Below are 20,299 nucleotides of genomic sequence, written 5' to 3'. Positions count from 1 at the left end.
GACAAAATAGATAACAAACATATATGTACATACATATAAACAATTATTAAAAACAAAAAAGCGAGACTAATAAAAAAAGTCTTTTGCACAGTTTCTTCACAGGTACAAAAATAGAATATTCTGCTTTATTCTACGGTTTAAAATCCGAAAAATCGGAAATTTCAAAAAGTTTCCCTAGGTTTATTTTTCGGTGCTAAGAGATGATTTATGTTTTAAATTAAAGCTGAAACATTCTATTTTAATAAAAGCTATAAGGTTTTATAACAAAAATTGTTGGAAAAAGATTCGATATAGAAAAATTGACAGATGAGGTTATTTTCGAAAAAAAATCAAAAACTTCAAAAAGTTCCCCTAGGTTTATTCTTGGGTGTTAAGAGATGGTTTATACTTTAAATTCAAGCTAAAATGTTCTATTTTATGATAAATTATAAAAGCTATAGGGTTTTATAATGAAAATTGCTAGAAAAATATTCAATATAGAATATTCGATGAGGTTATTTTGGCAAAAAAGCGAAAACTTCAAAAAATTCTCCTAGGTTTATTTTTGGGTGTGAAGAGATGATTCATACTTTAAATTAAAGCTAAAACATTCTATTTTATGATAAAATATAAAAGCTACAAGGTTTTATGATGAAAATTGCTAGGAAAAGATTCGATATACAAACATTGACAGATGAGGTTATTTTCGAAAAAATATCAAAAAATTCCCCTAGCATTATTCCTGGCTGTTAAGAGATGGTTTATACTTTAAATTAAAGCTAAAACATTTTATTTTATGATAAACTATAAAAGTTATAAGGTTTTATAATCAAAATTGCTAGAAAAAGATTCGATATAGAAAAACTGACAAATGTGGTTATTTTCGCAAAAAAATCAAAAACTTCAATAAATTTTCCTGGTTTTATTTCTGGGCATTAAGAGATGATTTATGCCTTACATTAAAGCTGAAAGGTTCTATTTTATGATAAACTATAAAACTATAGAGTATAAAACTCTATAGTATACAATATAAAAGCTATAAGGTTTTATAATGAAAATTGCTAGAAAAATATTTGATATAGAAAAACTGACAGATGAGGTTATTTTGGCAAAAAAATCAAAAACTTCAAAAAATTCCCTTAGCATTATTCCTGGGTGTTAAGAGATGATTTATACTTTAAATTAAAGCTAAAACATTCTATTTTATGAAAAACTATAAAAACTATAGGGTTTTATAATGAAAATTGCTAGAAAAATATTCGATATAGAAAAACTGACAGATGAGGTTACTTTCCAAAAAAAATCAAAAACTTCAAAAAGATCCCCTAGGTTTATTCTTGGGTGTTAAAAGATGGTTTATACTTTAAATTAAAGCTAAAACATTCTATTTTATGATAAGCTACAAGGTTTTATTATGAAAATTGTTAGAAAAAGATTCGATATAGAAAAATTGACAGATGAGGTTATTTTCGCAAAAAAATCAAATGCTTCAATAAATTCTACTGGCTTTATTTCTGGGTGTTAAGAGATGATTTATACTTTAAATTAAAGCTAAAACATTCTGGTTCTATAAAAACTATAAGCTATAGGGCAGTGTTGTCCACTAATTTTTGAACAAGATCGACTTTTTATATAAGTAAATGTCTTACCAAGATCGACCGAACGGTTTAAAGTAACCTTCCTTTTTTTTTGCTCTGAGGCCCAGATATAGATATTTCAGATTCATGGTTTTTTTGGCAATCGACGTTATGGTCACCACTGATTTAGAGCTTATAAATAAAAAATGGTAATACTTGAGTTTAATCTTTTTATGGATCTAGTCTTTATGGTCCATTACTAAGGTTTTATGTATAAAAATTATTTCCCCATTGCCTTTAGTTTTTGAGTTATAATTGAGTTAATTTTCGAAAATCAACAATTTTGATGTTTAATCGATTTAGAGCTTATAAATAAAAAATGGTAATAATTGGGTTCAATCTTTTTATGGATCTAGTCTTTATGGTCCATTACTAAGGTTTTATGTATAAAAAGTATTGCCCCATCGCTTTTAGTTTTTGAATTATAATTGAGTTAATTTTCGAAAATCAACAATTTTCATGTTTAATCGGTTTAGAGCTTATAAATAAAAAATAGTAATAATTGGGTTCAATGTTTTTATGGATCTCGTCTGTATGGTCCATTACTAAGGTTTTATGTATAAAAAGTATTGCCCCATCGCTTTTAGTTTTTGAATTATAATTGAGTTAATTTTCGAAAATCAACAATTTTCATGTTTAATCGGTTTAGAGCTTATAAATAAAAAATGGTAATAATTGGGTTCAATCTTTTTATGGAACTAGTCTGTATGGTCCATTACTAAGGTTTTATGTATAAAAATTATTTCCCCATTGCCTTTAGTTTTTGAGTTATAATTGAGTTAATTTTCGAAAATCAACAATTTTGATGTTTAATCGATTTAGAGCTTATAAATAAAAAATGGTAATAATTGGGTTCAATCTTTTTATGGATCTAGTCTTTATGGTCCATTACTAAGATTTTATGTATAAAAAGTATTGCCCCATCGCTTTTAGTTTTTGAATTATAATTGAGTTAATTTTCGAAAATCAACAATTTTCATGTTTAATCGGTTTAGAGCTTATAAATAAAAAATAGTAAAAATTGGGTTCAATGTTTTTATGGATCTCGTCTGTATGGTCCATTACTAAGGTTTTATGTATAAAAAGTATTGCCCCATCGCTTTTAGTTTTTGAATTATAATTGAGTTAATTTTCGAAAATCAACAATTTTCATGTTTAATCGGTTTAGAGCTTATAAATAAAAAATGGTAATAATTGGGTTCAATCTTTTTGTGGAACTAGTCTGTATGGTCCATTACTAAGGTTTTATGTATAAAAATTATTTCCCCATTGCCTTTAGTTTTTGAGTTATAATTGAGTTAATTTTCGAAAATCAACAATTTTGATGTTTAATCGATTTAGAGCTTATAAATAAAAAATGGTAATAATTGGGTTCAATCTTTTTATGGATCTAGTCTTTATGGTCTATTACTAAGGTTTTATGTATAAAAAGTATTGCCCCATCGCTTTTAGTTTTTGAATTATAATTGAGTTAATTTTCGAAAATCAACAATTTTCATGTTTAATCGGTTTAGAGCTTATAAATAAAAAATAGTAATAATTGGGTTCAATCTTTTTATGGATCTCGTCTGTATGGTCCATTACTAAGGTTTTATGTATAAAAAGTATTGCCCCATCGCTTTTAGTTTTTGAATTATAATTGAGTTAATTTTCGAAAATCAACAATTTTCATGTTTGATCGGTTTAGAGCTTATAAATAAAAAATGGTAATAATTGGGTTCAATCTTTTTATGGAACTAGTCTGTATGGTCCATTACTAAGGTTTTATGTATAAAAATTATTTCCCCATTGCCTTTAGTTTTTGAGTTATAATTGAGTTAATTTTCGAAAATCAACAATTTTCATGTTTAATCGGTTTAGAGCTTATAAATAAAAAATAGTAATAATTGGGTTCAATCTTTTTATGGATCTCGTCTGTATGGTCCATTACTAAGGTTTTATGTATAAAAAGTATTGCCCCATCGCTTTTAGTTTTTGAATTATAATTGAGTTAATTTTCGAAAATCAACAATTTTCATGTTTAATCGGTTTAGAGCTTATAAATAAAAAATAGTAATAATTGGGTTCAATCTTTTTATGGATCTCGTCTGTATGGTCCATTACTAAGGTTTTATGTATAAAAAGTATTGCCCCATCGCTTTTAGTTTTTGAATTATAATTGAGTTAATTTTCGAAAATCAACAATTTTCATGTTTAATCGGTTTAGAGCTTATAAATAAAAAATGGTAATAATTGGGTTCAATCTTTTTATGGAACTAGTCTGTATGGTCCATTACTAAGGTTTTATGTATAAAAAGTATTTCTCCATCGCTTTTAGTTTTTGAGTTATGATTGAGTTAATTTTCGAAAATCAGCAATTTTGACGTTTAATTGATTTAGAGCAGTAGTGTCCACTAATTTTTGATCAAAATCGCCTTTTTATATAAATGTCTTGCCAAGATCGACCGAAAAAATCGACCGGTTTAAAGTAACCTTCCTTTTTTTTGCTCTGAGGCTCAGATATTAGATATTTCAGATTCATGATTTTCTTGGCGATCGACTCAAAACTGCTTTGCGATCGACCAATCGACGTTATGAACACCACTGCTATAGGGTTTTATAACGAAAATTGCTAGAAAAATATTCGATATAGAAAAACCAAAGAAATTGTATATAATTTCTTTGAGAAAACTGACAAATGAGGTTATTCTCCTGGCTTTATTTCTGGGTGTTAAGAGATGATTTATACCTTACAGTAAAGCTGAAAGATTCTATTTTATGATAAACTATAAAAGAATAGGGTTTTATAATGAAAATTGCATAAAAAAAATGATCCGTAAATCTGTATGATTTCTCCCTTACTTTAATTTAGTCCGGAATTTCTTCTTTCGAAGAATCTTTTACCCATAAAATGAAGTACTTTGAAATTGCGACTATGAAATGTTATCAGTTAAAGCATTACAGAATCGATTTAAACTAAGAGATTTGATTAATAACTGATAAATTTTGAAATATTAGCTGTAGAAATAAAGTGGTCCAAGGTACAACACATTCCCCTAATGTTATAACCACATGATATAGAAATATGATTTTTTTAATCTAAGACAAAAGGTAGTGAAGATGTGAGATGATATAACAATAATAAAATAAAACATGGAAGTACATAATAATATCATATATTATATTTTCCATTTAATTACAAATAAACAATTTGTTGCTCAGTGGCTAATGGGTACATACTCGTTTTGTTATAACATTATCAAGACGTTATTATCATTAATATTAATAATAAAAGAATCTTAGGCACATTCATGTAAATACTACCTCAGTGTGAGTGTAGGAAGTATTTTCTTTTAGTAGTCGTATTTTATAAAATTAGGCTACTTAATAATAAGTATGGTAATACCTTCTCTATCTACGCATTAATCAACAAATAAATCCCGGTAATAAGTATTGCACTGCTTTTTTTTTTTAATTAACGATCACCTCATCCTCCTTTATTTGTTCATAGAAACATTGCTGAAACACACTTTTCATTATTCCTTTGATATCATCTTTTTTGCTTACTATTCAAGTTTTTGTTTATCATGGCACCGAATTTGATTTGATTTAAATGTGTCGTTATAAACAATGTTTCTACAATATCACACACTCTCGAGAGAAAATAGATAACAAACATATACATATAAAAAATTATTAAAAACAAAAAAGCGAGACTAATAAAAAAAAATCTTTTGCACAGTTTCTTCACAGGTACAAAAATAAAATACTTATATCCTGACTGTAAAAACGCTTAATTTGGTTTTTTCGTTTGTCACGTTAACTACATATTTACATTTTACAATAATAATAATCAATATAATAAATTTAATAATGAAAAAAAAACAACTATTAAAGCCGAATCTTCAAAAAAATAATAATTAGGTAAATTAATAAATGTAAAAATAAACAAATTAATTACATAATAACAAAATAACAATATTATCTATAAAAATCAAATAAAAAAAAAAAAAATAGAAAATTTTGTTGTTATCTCCAACAAATTAATAATACATGTTTCAGCTATTTGGCGGATGATGTTGGTACTGTATTTGATGGTGCGAGTTATTACTGTACTCCATCATGTGACTTTGAGCATCCAAGTTTGATTGACTATCCGAATTTCCATCTATGCATTCAGCTTCGTATTTAATCCCCCTTTTAAATCGGCCATATAACGACGAATACGGCAGGTTATAATGAATCGCTGCTTGATTAATCGACATGTGACCCAATCTAACATAAAAACAAACAATTATAAGAACCTCCACATCAACGACCAGCGTGAAGTTACCCATAAATTCCATCCATAAAAAAAACCTTTTTGTTTGTGTATCGATTTTAATGTTAAATAGCTCATTACAAATGAAGGGTTCAGGGGAAAAACGTGATAAGTCCAATATTTCATTAATTGATCTAAATGATTGAATCTTGTAGTAAAAATTACGACCTACAAGATGATCAATGAATTTTAGATGAAAACATGTTTAGTCTTGAGATATTTATAAAATAAGTTTAGATGTACAGGGGAAAACATGGTAAGTCCATCTAAAACAGATATAAAACAGACTTTTTTAGTCCATTTAAACGAATAAAAAATATACAATGACATCAATATTTAGGTTGGTATTACTTGTCATTTATTAAATTTTTAGTTGACAGTGACAGCCGGTAAACGTAATTCAAAACGGTTTAAATACTTTAATAAAATTGTAATAATTGCAGAAAAAATATAATGTGTATCGCGGCATTAAGCCCTAAATAACTGTTATTGTTAATATTATTGTTGCAACAAAACGTGTTCTTTTTCGCCTTGACGACGTAATCAACACATTGTTAGTAACAATATATGTAGTAGTTCTGTGGTTTTTGTGTTGTATAATATCTCAAAATATCTGAAAGTCCATCTGTAGGTTTAAGTGAAGATGATAGCGGTGGATGTAAAGTGTTGAAGACAAAGAAAAGAAAAATATTTGGAAGAATTGAGGTCGGTAAGAAATTGCGGTTACAAACCCATGACACAGGAAGAGCCTGCACATGCAAGAAAAAATGTTTTGAACAACTATTATCTAAAAAAAGTAAAGAAAAAATTATTAATCATTTCAATAAATTAAAGTCAAATAACGAACAAAATTTGCATTTGGCAGGATTAATACCTATATTGCCAATTCAGCGAAGAAGGAACACAAAACCGGAAGCAGAAGTGTTATTTCGGGAAGCTAGTTACTGTTATAAAGTCCGCGTAGTCATGGATGAAAATGTAGAAGAAAAAGTTGTCTGTAAGGTAGCATTTATGGCTCTGCATGGTATAGGGAGATCAAAAGTCGATTATATACTAGCATCGTTAAAAAATTACGGAACAGCACCAAAGCATAAGAGAGGCAAACACAAAAATCGCCCCAACAAAATTTCTGAAGAGGTGAAGAGTGCTGTTCATGCTCATATTAATTCTCTGAAAGGAAGATCTAGTCACTACAGTTTGCACGATTCCACTAAGACATATCTGCCAGAAGAATTAAACATCAAAAAGTTGTTTTTGATGTTTAAAGAAATTCATGGCGAACTGAAGATTTCTTATGAAACATATAGAACAATCTTCAATAATGACTTCAACATAGCGTTTGGTTACCCACGTACCGATACGTGTAGCAACTGTGATGAGTTTGCAGCAAGAAAGAAGAGTTTACTATCACAAATAAGCAATGAAACGGATAGGGAAAAACATTTAACACTTAAAACTGAAGTCGATCGCATAGCAATAGAAAATAAACTTCATCTTTTAAATGCAGATACCTTTTATAGAAAAAAGCGAAATTCTAGGAAGTCGTGTAAGAAATCTGAAACTAGAAAAGCAATCTGCTTAGATTTTGGTACAAATTTGCCAGTCCCCAATATACCGACCAATGATGTTTATTATAAACGACAACTTTCTGTATTTGCTTTCAATATCCATATATTGTCAACTGGTGAAAGCGTGTTATACGTCTACCCAGAAACTGTTGGTAAAAAACGTAGCGATGATGTTTGCTCCTTACTTCACCACTTTATATATAACATGTTAGGCACTAAAGTGAAAGAGCTTGAGATATTTTGTGACTCTTGTGGTGGCCAAAACAAAAATGTGACAATGTTTCGTTTTTTACATCACGTAGTACACGAAGAACGCCAATTGACATCATTGAAAATGACATTTCCCATAAGGAGACACTCATACCTAGAGTGTGATAAGAACATGGCTCTTGTGAATCAAAAGATTAGGGTGGAACATCCCGATGAATGGATGGAAGTATTTAAAAATGCACGGAGGAAGCCATTTCCCTTTCATGTAATTCCAGTTCAGCAAAATTTCTTTCGAAGCTGCACCGTTTACTTGGACACTCTTTATAAAAAAAAAATTACCGTTTAAATCAAGACCCGTCAGAATTATAGATATTAACCAGGAAGATTCTTAATAAAATTGATTTTGATACTTTAAATAATGTAGTTATATTTTTTTTTGTTTTATAAGCACCTGTGTTTATTATTGCATTGATTTATCCTCAAATATTAAATTTTTTTCCATTAACTCTTCTTTGGTAAAAAGCAAAAAGATGATAAGTGTGGGACTTACCGTTTTCTTGCATTGCAATTCTATTTGTTACCCTAGTCTGACTTTATTTACGCGTAGAACGCAAACATTTAAGAATTATCGTGTTAACAGAATCAATAAAAAATCGAAGAATTACTTCCCATCGACCTAGAAAAAGTCTGGTAACTTTAAAATAGTTCTCTTATGAAATTATGCATTTGTGACATATCACGTTTTTCCCCCGGACCCTTCAAATATCTCGTAGAGTAGAGCCTAACATAGTTTTGGCGGCGTAGATCTTGGGCGGGAACACCTTAAATTCCGCGAAAAACAGTAAAATATATAAAAAAATTCTCTAACTTTAGAGTCCCAAAAATTGAAAACAAATTAACATAATATCAGGTATGATTACCAAATCAGAATGCGTATATAACTTTTTTGCTAATTGTCCGATTTTAATGTGTGATATCTTTTTGGAAAGGGCTCGTCCTATAGATCATGTCATAGTAATGGCGGCGCGAAATTCTAACAATAACGGTATTCAAACGATTAAAAAGATTATAAACAATCATATCCATAAATATAACTTTTTTTGTTAATTGTCTGTAACTAACTAATAAATATAACTAATATATATAACTTAATATGAGATGTGTACTAAACGCAAAGTCAAACAAAGTGTCAGAAGAGAGTTGAGCGAAACGCTTACGGAACAACAGAAAAGTTGTAAAGAAAGTGATGAACTCAAAAATTAAACACAAATTAAAAAAAATTTGACAATCAGCCAGAAAAGCTGTTTATTACCAACAACAACGTTACAATGCCACTTAAATTGTCGAAAGACTATGTAGTAGCCCTGTTCAATAAAGGAAAGGTGTACTACAGCAGTTTTCAAACGCTTTTTTTACAGCATAAAAATATCCCTGATATGTACTTAGATAATTATGTAATAGAAAAATATTCTGCAATATTATGTTAATTAATAAATAGAACCAACGTCCACATATACAAGTGCCATCGACATTGTAATAGTTCCGATATACCACGACGTTCAACGGCATTGGACGTCAATGTTGCAAACTTAATCACTCATACAATAACATAAATGGATCCATTAACATAAAATTCACAGTATAAAAATACGACCTTCAACAACAGCTGGGAACATTTAAAACAAATTTCGAAAATTAGATTATCCTTTACAAGCAGATTGATACAATTGTGAAGTTCTTGTCTGTCATTTGATTGACTGTATATTATCAAATAAACCAATTAAATGCAGATTCATACAGAAACATCATTATTGAAACTTTATTAAAAAAACTTCCAACTCATTAAAGGAAAAAATGTCTCTATTTCGCTGAAGAGGTTCATAATGAATTCAAATGCAAGCAACGCTCGTAGATGGCCCATGATACCTACAAAAATAGTTTGGACGAGCTGTGTGAATTTTGTAGACACCGACCTCAAACTGTAAAGGGACCATTACACAATCTTTTTTTTTATTGGCTTATTCGATAGTTTAGCAAAATTGAAGACTTCTAATAAATTTTTATGTTTCAAAGTGGGCCTTAATTTTCAAAAAAAAAAAATAATGAAAATTTGAAAAAACTTTGGATACGTCACCGTCGTTTCGCACGCGATTGGTTGAAATAAAAATCAATAAAAGGTGCATGAGCGAGATGCCACGAGAATCTTATGCGCTAGAAGAAGAGATCCGAACGAAGCACGTTTTGTTGATCTTCTTGATCTTAAGTGAAAACCTCGTAAACGTTACCAAAGCTGTTATAGAGGGGATTTTAAATTTTAATATTAATTATTGCAAAAATTAAACAATTTTAGGATCTGAAAATGTTACCAATTTTTTGAAAAATGGTCTTTCAATATATAATTTGTATCAACGTATCAATTTTTTTTGTTCTTTCTAAAACTATTGTATGTATTTAAAAACTTAATGTTGTTATGGTGATAACCATACCATGAGGGAAAGAATTGTTTTCAATTATTGCCAAAGTTTGTAGCAAGGACAGTAGAATCTAACAGGACTGCTACATCCATTGTATTTTTGTAGTCGACTTGCCCGCACTCTACGTCACACTATTTGCCACGCCTGGTAACTGTCTATGTTTTTAGAGGTTATATGATAGACATTAATACGTCTAAAAACATAAAACTTCAAAAATAATATGAATACGTCTACGACATAATCTCTAAAAATACACAGCAAACGCATAGACTATAACAACGGCTGGGTGTGGAAAATGGTGTGACGTAGTTTGCGGGTAGGCTGTCACAACAATGGATGTAGCAGTCCTGTTAGATTCTGTCCTTGAGTTTGTAGTAGTATTTAAAAATTCACTAACAACTCTGGCATTATGTGCTGGTGCTCCGTCATATTGAAAATATATCATTTGAGACATATTTAGTGGCAAATTGTCGATCTTCTTTGAACACTCAGAGTCTTCATCGGTCCAGATAACATTTTGAACAAACAGTAGATTATTTAATTTTTTTAAATATCATCTACAAAATTCTAATCTTTGCCCCGCTTTGTATGGTTTATACTTATTTTTCTTTCATATTTGGGAGCAGCGGCTTTTGGGTCAGACGTCTTGTTGCAATTTCTCTTGCAGGTCATTTTGGTATGTTTTTGTATGTGGTTTGGGGAAGGACCAAATATCTATTAAATTTTCTGCTAACCGGCTGAAGGTTCTTACGTGCGGTTGTCTTCTTTCTGGATATCTTGTGAAATAAAATTCCGCGGCTAACGTCGCATTCTTATCTGATAACATATAGCATTCCATCATGTTACATTTTTCATAATTTTCGAAATTCATTGTAAAGTTTTATTCAGTTTTGTTATACTTTGACACTTAACATGCTGGTGCATCGTACCAGCACATAATGCCAGAGTTGTTATCGAATTTTTAAATACAAACTTTGGCAATTATTTGATACATTATGTTCCATCATAACAACATTAACTTTTAAATACATACATTAGTTTTAGACAGAACAAAATGAATTTTTGTTAATTATTCAATAACCATAAGAAATATACCCCACAAACTATATATCTTTGTTATCAGAAGAAAATAACAAATTATTTTAAATCATAGCCAACTATGGTTTCCGTTTAAAAGAATAAAGTTACGTCTAAAATCTCGAAAATAAATGATGGGAAAAAAATTCTACCTACGCCACTGAATTCTTCGTAAAAAGTTGCCCATATAATGTTTTATTTATAATACTCCATCTTTGATAATAAGTGAGATATTCGCGATTGTCGTTTTTGCAAAATTTTCAGTTTTTGCCGATAGGGTGAAAACAAAAGACGATAGCTGTTCGGAGTTTTCGGCATTAGCATTTTCTCTAAAAACGAGATCATGACATGTAAGCTACTTTTTTTCTATCTCTTTTAGTTTCGGAGATAGCCTATGCGGACATCGAAATTGGTACACCCTGTACAGTTGACTTGTCGTTAACACTAATGAATTATAGTATTTTGTTAATATACTGTGTTTCTATTTATTATAAAAGTCGAACAATTACTAACAATGTTTAAAGGACTAAGAACATAATTATTTATAACGTTTTTAATCGTATAATTACCCTTATTGTTAGAATTTCGCGCCGCCATTACTATAACATGATCTATAAGACGAACCCTTTCCAAAAAGGTAATTACACATTAAAATCGGACAATTAACAAAAAAGTTATACGTATGGATGGTTTTGCTTTTCAAAGAACCGCCTGGCGCCACGTACGTCTGGAAACAGGTTCGTGTTTTGTTGCACTTTTCTAAATACCCATATGATTTAGCGACGACCAAAATTCACTTTTGTGTAGAAGACAATATACGCGTTCTCATTTGGTAATCATACCTTTAGTTTTCAATTTTTGGGACACTAAAGTGAGAGAATTTTCTTATACAGTATGTCCGTAAAGTAACGGATATAGACGATAAAATCATTATAAACGGTTTATGGAAAAGTCCCTGAAACGGGTCTAAAGATTTAAATTTTTTGCAATTGTTTGGTGTAGATTTTAAATTTCTTCCGCCATTTTTAAGTGAGTTATGACGTCACAAGTATTTTTTCAAATGGCAATCCCCTATTTTTATTACGGAATATGAAAGAAAATTTTTTTCTGAATCTAGTACGGTCAATATTAATATTGCTTACATAAGAAAATTTTCGAGAAAAATCACTTTAAAGTTTAACTACTTCAGATTTGTTGACATGATGAAAATAGCAGTAGCCATGAGTAGCTATGCTAACCAATGATTTTAAACTACTTCCTAAGTGTCAAAAACTGATTTAGTAAGTAGTTGACCTCTTTAATACAACATATCCTAATCGTCAATTCATTAGCCAAAGTATGGTGAGGCTATCTATGACTAAATTTAAACAACATGGCCATCTCTCGAAGTCTGGCCTACTAAATATTTCAGGGGAAGTTCAACAAATCGTATTTTTGGCTGGGCAAGAATACCCTCATGTTACTGTAAGGAGTATTAGGTCTAATTTGGACATTAGTAAATCAACGGTTCATACAATTTTAAAACCCGCAAAATATCATTCCCATAAAATAAACCTGATTCACGAGCAATGAATCGTAGTTTTTGCAACAACAATTTTGCAACGACTTTGTTAAAAACATAATTTTTTTCAATTTACATTGAGTAGACAAGTAAATAGACAAAGTTATCGGTATTGCGCTACTCAAAATCCAAATTAGCCAAGAAAGTCGCACACCTAATATCCACAAAAGATTTGAGGAAACCTTAACTGGAAAGAGATGTTTAAATTTTTTCAAAGCGATGTCATTGCTTCCATCCCGATAATGTTGACACAACTCAATTCCAACGTCAGTTATTCCAACAGGATGGCGCGTCACCACACTTCAAGAAGCTTTACTAAATCAATTTTTGACACTCAAGGAATTGTTTAAAATAATTGGTTACCATAGTTACTCATGGCTACTGCTATTTTCATCATTATACAAATTTGAAGTAATCAAACTTTAAAGTAATTTTTCTCGAAAATGTTCTTATGTAAGCAATATTAATATTGCCAATATTCTATATTATTAATATTCCGTAATAAAAATGGGGGATTGCCATTTGAAAAAAATATCGATGACGTCATAACTGGTTGAAAAATGGCGGAAAAAATTTGAAATGTACACCAAAAAATTGCAAAAAAATTTAAATTTTTAGACCCGTTTCAGGGATTTTTCCCTAAACCGTTTGTTATGATTTTATCGCCTATATCCGTTACTTTACGGACACACTGTATATTTTACTGTTTTTCTCGGAATTTAAGGTGTTCCCGCCTAAAATCTGCGTCGCTAAAACTATGTTAGGTTCAACTCTACGAGATCTTTCTAGCTATTAATCATTAAAATCGATACACAAACAAAAAAGTTATTTTTATGGATAGAATTTATGGGTAACTTCACACGGATACACCAACGCCACATAAATACCTGACTGCTTCTAACGCTTCGCCCATAGCGTCTTCAGACCAAGGTGTAGGATTAGACCTACTTAATTCGATCCCTTCTCTTTTACACCTTCCGTATAACGTCCCCGTTGGAATCCCAAATTCAGTCGAAGCTTTCTGCACGGACGTTTGCCCAGATCTTATGGATTCTAAAGCTTTTTCTAAATCTTCAGGGGTCCATGTTGTAGGTGCCGCATTAAACGGTGCCGCCAATCGTATCCCTTCTCTCCGTGCTATTTTGTACAAGGTGCTGCTTGGAATACCGTAAGCTTTACTGGCTTTATTCGCGGAAATCGTTCCCGTTCTTAAAGCTTCCAGTGCGGAATTTAAACTTTCCTCCGTCCAGGATTTCGTCGGACCTTCCTTTTTAGGGGTATCTATTCCCAATCGATGAGCTCGTTGCCATAACGTCGTCGATGGGATTCCGTAAGTTGCCGATGCTTTCGTTAAACTCATATTGTGGTTTCTCAACGCGTCTAAAGCTAATTCCATGTCTTCTTGAGTCCATGTTTTTGGACCACCGCCGTGTCCCCGTCCTGAAGGATGATCCGAATGGCCGTTACTTTTTATTGAGGAAGAATCTAAACTACAATCTAAATAAGGCAAAAAATTATGATTCTTATTTTTTTTTTTTTTTAAATTTTACCTAATCCATGAGGACCTGTTGGTGGCATCATCCCTAATAATTCAGGTGTTATCATCATCGTGTGTAATTCAGGTTTTCCCTCATCCACACTATCCATGGAATGATCATGACCCGAAATTCGACTACTATCCATTTCCAATAAAGATTGATCATCATCGTACGATTGAAGAGCCTCCAATTTAATATTAATACTACTAGATTCTTTTTTAATATCGCAATATTTCACGGTGGAATCTAAAACGAATTTGTTGTTTCGGAATCATAAAGGGAGGCGATTCAAGAGGGAAGGCAACAAAAAATAAAGAAGAATTATTTTTGTATACCTGATAGGTCAGTCCTATCGATTGAAGAGTTAGTCAGCAATGTTCTAGTGGGAGAGTGGTCATGCATGTCTACGTTTCCGACCGGGATAGCAGTCGGTGCCAGCGGCTCTGGTGGGAAATCATCGTTATCCACTCCGAACTGAGAGAACGAGAAAGTCTGTATTTTCGAGAATCAAAAAAAAAAGAATACTCGAGTTAGTCTTGCCAGCAGCCGTTACAGGATTTCGAAGTAAAAAGCGTTAATCAGCTGGTTATTTACAATTTAAAACAGTTAGTGGATACTAAAAACTACACTACAAGATCTAAAAGGGAAAGATTATAAAAAATTATTTTTTTTTGACATAATTATCAGATCGTTAAATCTAATTAAAATAAGTTTAAACGCGATATATAGTTTCCAGGAAAGTGTGCATACGAATATTATAAAGATTGTAACTAAAATAAGATTGTAATATTACTGGAATAACCCAAGTAACGGAACACGTAACGCTTAAGGATATAAAATCATTCAATCTTTATTTTGAAGCGTAACGCAACGATTCATATCTTAAATTAAAGCGAATATTTCTGCTTTATTCTATAGTTCAAAATGAATATGCCAGAAAAATCTGAAACTTAAAAAAGTTCCCCTGACTTTATTTCTGGGTGTTAAGAGATGGTTTATACTTTAAATTAAAGCTAAAACATTCCATTTTATGATAAACTAGGGTATTATAATGAAAATTGCTAGAAAAATATTCGATATAAAAAAACTGACATATGAGGTTATTTTGGCAAAAAAATCAAAAACTTCAAAAAGTTCCCCTAGGTTTATTTTTGGGTGTTAAGAGATGATTTATACTTTAAATTAAAGCTAAAATGTTCTATTTTATGATAAACTATAAAAGCTATAAGGTTTTATAATAAAAATTGTTGGAAAAAAATTCGATATAGAAAAATTTACAAAGGAGCTTTTTTCGAAAAAAAATCAAAATCTTCAAAAAGTTCCCCTGGCTTTATTTCTGGGAGTTAAGAGATGATTTATACTTTAAATTAAAGCTAAAACGTTCTATTTTATGAAAAACTATAAAAGCTATAAGGTTTTATAACAAAAATTGTTGGAAAAAGATTCGATATAAAAAAATTGACAGATGAGGTTATTTTCGCAAAAAAATCAAAAGCTTCAAAAAGTTCCCCTGGCTTTATTTCTGGGAGTTAAGAGATGATTTATACTTTAAATTAAAGCTAAAACATCCTGTTTTATGATAAACTAGGGTATTATAATGAAAATTGCTAGAAAAATATTCGATATAAAAAAATTTACAGATGAGGTTATTTTCTAAAAAAAATAAAAAAATTTCAAAAAGTTCCCCTAGCTTTATTTTTGGGTGTTAAGAGATGATTTATACTTTAAATTAAAGCTAAAACATTCTATTTTATGATAAACTATAAAAGCTATAAGGTTTTATAACAAAAATTGTTGGAAAAAGATTCGATATAAAAAAATTGGCAGATGAGAGGTTATTTTCGAAAAAAACCAAAAAGTTCCCCTAGGTTTATTCTTGGGTGTTAAGAAATGGTTTATACTTTAAATTAAAGTTAAAACATTCTATTTTATGATAAACTAGGGTATTATAATGAAAATTGCTAGAAAAATATTCGATATAGAAAAACTGACAGATGAGGTTATTTTGGCAAAAAAATCTAAAACTTCAAAAAATACCTCTAGCTTTATTCTTGGGTGTTTAGAGATGATTTATACTTTAAATTAAAGCTAAAACATTCTATTTTATAATAAAATATAAAAGCTATAAAGTTTTACAATGAACATTGCTAGAAAAAGATTCGATATAAAAAAACTGACAAATGAGGTTATTTTCACAAAAAAATTATTAACTTCAATAAATTCTCCTGCCTTTATTTCTGGGTGTTAAGAGATGATTTATACCTTACATTAAAGCTGAAAGATTCTATTTTATGATAAACTATAAAAGCTATGGGGTTTTGTAATGAAAATTGTATAAAAAAATGGTCGATATAGAAAAATTGACAGATGAGATAATTTTCGCAAAAAAATCAAAAACTTCACAAAATTCTCCTGGCTTTACTTCTGGTTGTTAAGAGATAGTTTATACTTTAAATTAAAGCGAAAACATTCTATTTTATGATAAACTATAAAAGCTATAAGGTTTTATAATAAAAATTGTTGGAAAAAGATTCGATATAAAAAAATTGACAGATGAGGTTATTTTCGCAAAAAAATTAAAAGCTTCAAAAGATTCCCCTGGCTTTATTTCTGGGTGTTAAGCGATGGTTTATACTTTAAATTAAAGCTAAAACATTCTATTTTATGATAAACTATAAAAGCTATGAGGTTTTATAATAAAAATTGTTGGAAAAAGATTCGATATAGAAAAATTGACAGATGAGGTTATTTTCGCAAAATAATTAAAAGCTTTAAAAAATTCCCCTGGCTTTATTTCTGGGTGTTAAGAAATGGTTTATACTTTAAATTAAAGCTAAAACATTCTATTTTATTATATACTATCAAAGCTATAGGGTTTTATAATAAAAATTGCTAGAAAAAGATTCAATAAGAAAAAATGACAAATGAGGTTATTTTCGCAAAATAATCAAAATTTTCAAAAAATTCTCCCGGCTTTATTTCTGGGTGTTAAGAGATGTTTTATACCTTATATTAAAGCTGAAAGTTTCTATTTTATGATAAACTATAAAAGCTATAGGGTTTTATAATGAAAATTGCATAAAAAAATATTCGATATAGAAAAACTGACAGATGAGGTTATTTTCGCAAAAAAATCAAAAACTTCACAAAATTCCCCTGGCTTTATTTCTGGTTGTTAAGAGATGGTTTATACTTTAAATTAAAGCTAAAACATTCTATTTTATGATAAACTCTAAAAGCTATAGGGCTTTATAATGAAAATTGCTAGAAAAAGATTCGATATAGAAAAATTGACAGATGAAGCTTTTTCGCAAATAAATCAAAAGCTTTAAAAAATTCTCATGGCTTTATTTTTTGGTGTTAATAGATGATTTATACTTTAAATTAAAACTAAAACATTCTATTTTATGATAAACTAGGGTATTATAATGAAAATTGCTAGAAAAATATTCGACATACAAAAACTGACAGATGAGGTTATTTTTGAAAAAAAATCAAAAACTTCAAAAAGTTCCCCTAGATTTAATTTTGGGTGTTAAGAGATGATTTATACTTTAAATTAAAGCTAAAACATTCTATTTTATGATAAACTATAAAAGCTATAAGGTTTTATAATAAAAATTGTTGGAAAAAGATTCGATATAGAAAAATTGACAGATGAGGTTATTTTCGCAATAAAATCAAAAAATTCTGGTGGCTTTATTTCTGTATGTTAAGAGATGGTTTATACTTTAAATTAAAGCTAAAACATTCTATTTTATGATAAACTAAGGTATTATAATGAAAATTGCTAGAAAAATATTCGATATAGAAAAACTGACATATGAGGTTATTTTAGCAAAAAAATTAAAACTTCAAAAAATTCCCCTAGCTTTATTCCTGGGCGTTAAGAGATGATTTATACTTTAAATTAAAGCTAAAACATTCTATTTTATAATAAAATATAAAAGCTATAAGGTTTTATAATGAACATTGCTAGCAAAAAGATTCGATATAAAAAAACTGACAAATGAGGTTATTTTCACAAAAAAATCATTAACTTCAATAAATTCTCCTGCCTTTATTTCTGGGTGTTAAGAGATGATTTATACCTTACATTAAAGCTGAAAGATTCTATTTTATGATAAACTATAAAAGCTATGGGGTTTTGTAATAAAAATTGTATAAAAAAATGGTCGATATAGAAAAATTGACAGATGAGGTAATTTTCGCAAAAAAATCAAAAACTTCACAAAATTCTCCTGTCTTTACTTCTGGTTGTTAAGAGATGGTTTATACTTTAAATTAAAGCGAAAACATTCTATTTTATGACAAGCTATAAAAGCTATAAGGTTTTATAATAAAAATTGTTGGAAAAAGATTCGATATAAAAAAATTGACAGATGAAGCTTTTTCGCAAATAAATCAAAAGCTTCAAAAAATTCTCATGGCTTTATATCTTGGTGTTAAGAGATAGTTTATACTTTTTAATTAAAGCTAAAACATTCTATTTTATGATAAACTTGGGTATTATAATGAAAATTGCTAGAAAAATATTCGATGTAGAAAAACTTACAGATGAGGTTATTTTTGAAAAAAAATCAAAAACTTCAAAAACTTCTCCTAGATTTAATTTTGGGTGTTAAGAGATGATTTATACTTTAAATTAAAGCTAAAACATTCTATTTTATGATAAACTATAAAAGCTATAAGGTTTTATAATAAAAATTGTTGGAAAAAGATTCGATATAGAAAAATTGACAGATGAGGTTATTTTCGCAATAAAATCAAAAAATTCTGGTGGCTTTATTTCTGGATGTTAAGAGATGGTTTATACTTTAAATTAAAGCTAAAACATTCTATTTTATGATAAACTAAGGTATTATAATGAAAATTGCTAGAAAAATATTCGATATAGAAAAACTGACATATGAGATTATTATTTTTACAAAAAAAAACCTAAATTTCAAAAAATTCCCCCGACTTTATTTTTGGGAGGCAATAGATGGTTTATGCTTTACATTAAAGCTAAAACATTCTAGTTTGTGATAAACTATAAAAGCTACATATAACTTTTTATAATGAAAATTCCTAGAAAAAGATTCGATATAGAAGAAGTGATAAATGACGTTATTTTCGCAAAAAATTCCCCTGGCTTTATTTCTGGGCGTTAAGAGATGATTTATACCTTACATTAAAGCTGAAAGATTCTGTTTTATGATAAAGTATAAAAGCTATAAGGTTTTATAACAAAAAATTTGTTGAAAAAGATTCGATATAGAAAAACTGACAGATGAGGTTATTTTTGCAAAAAAAATCAAAAGGTTTAAAAAATTCCCCTGGCTTTATTTCTGGGTGTTAAGAGATGATTTTTACTTTAAATTAAAGCTGAAACATTCAAGAAAAAAATTTGAAATAAAAAACTGATAAAAGTTGAATGAAAAGATGAATGCTTAACCATCTGGTAGCCCAAAAATTTAGATCAGAAAAAGACTTTATGTTTATTAAATGGATTTAAAGGCTGCATTTAACAGCAGCAAAAAAAACATGTATTGAGAGACTGATGAGACTGAGAACGATAGTAAGTTCTGAGTGGAGGAAAACTGATGCAAACAGATGATGGGCGTAGTGGTTCAGCCTATTTAAACCGAGGTTGCTTGCTATAGATGAGCTACAATTAAATAAACTTAGCTTATTACGTTGATTATAATATATATTCTTGATCCCAAGTTAAACCGAGGCCACTTGTGGCAGAAGCGTTATTGTTAATTACATATTGTTGTAGTTTAGACAATATACTGTTGCGCCTCGAGCTCAAGCGATCTCGGCTTAACTTAGAATGAAAAATTTGTGATTCCCTATATTGTAACGATATTTATTTAATTGTAGCACCTTGAGTTTAATTAAAAAAAGATAGATTACAAATACAACACAAATAGGAAGTATCTAAAAAGATTGTTTCTTTACTATTGGTTA

At 29.4% G+C, this 20,299-nt stretch overlaps 1 protein-coding gene across 2 annotated transcripts in view; it reads right to left on the bottom strand.

Annotated features, from left to right (window-relative positions):
• Positions 1-4,755: 4,755 nt before the first annotated feature.
• Positions 4,756-20,299, bottom strand: part of LOC111415677 (BTB-domain-containing protein pipsqueak) — a 52,535-nt gene continuing 36,991 nt past the window's right edge. Inside the window, exons 5-8 of one of the 2 annotated variants that reach the window (XM_071194786.1) lie at positions 14,680-14,818; positions 14,357-14,590; positions 13,694-14,303; positions 4,756-5,870 (exon numbers count right to left, since the gene is read on the bottom strand). In XM_071194786.1, the coding sequence (XP_071050887.1) occupies positions 5,654-5,870; positions 13,694-14,303; positions 14,357-14,590; positions 14,680-14,818 (1,200 nt within the window). In that variant the 3' untranslated portion in view covers positions 4,756-5,653. Of the gene's footprint in view, positions 5,871-13,693; positions 14,304-14,356; positions 14,591-14,679; positions 14,837-20,299 lie in introns of both variants that reach the window. The other variant, XM_071194782.1, reaches the window with a different exon arrangement.

Source organism: Onthophagus taurus, chromosome 1 (genome assembly GCF_036711975.1).
Source record: "Onthophagus taurus isolate NC chromosome 1, IU_Otau_3.0, whole genome shotgun sequence".
Classification (NCBI taxonomy): Eukaryota; Metazoa; Arthropoda; class Insecta; order Coleoptera; family Scarabaeidae; genus Onthophagus; species Onthophagus taurus.
The sequence above is the reverse complement of the archived record's forward strand: the minus strand, read 5'-3'. Positions and strand labels throughout refer to the sequence as shown.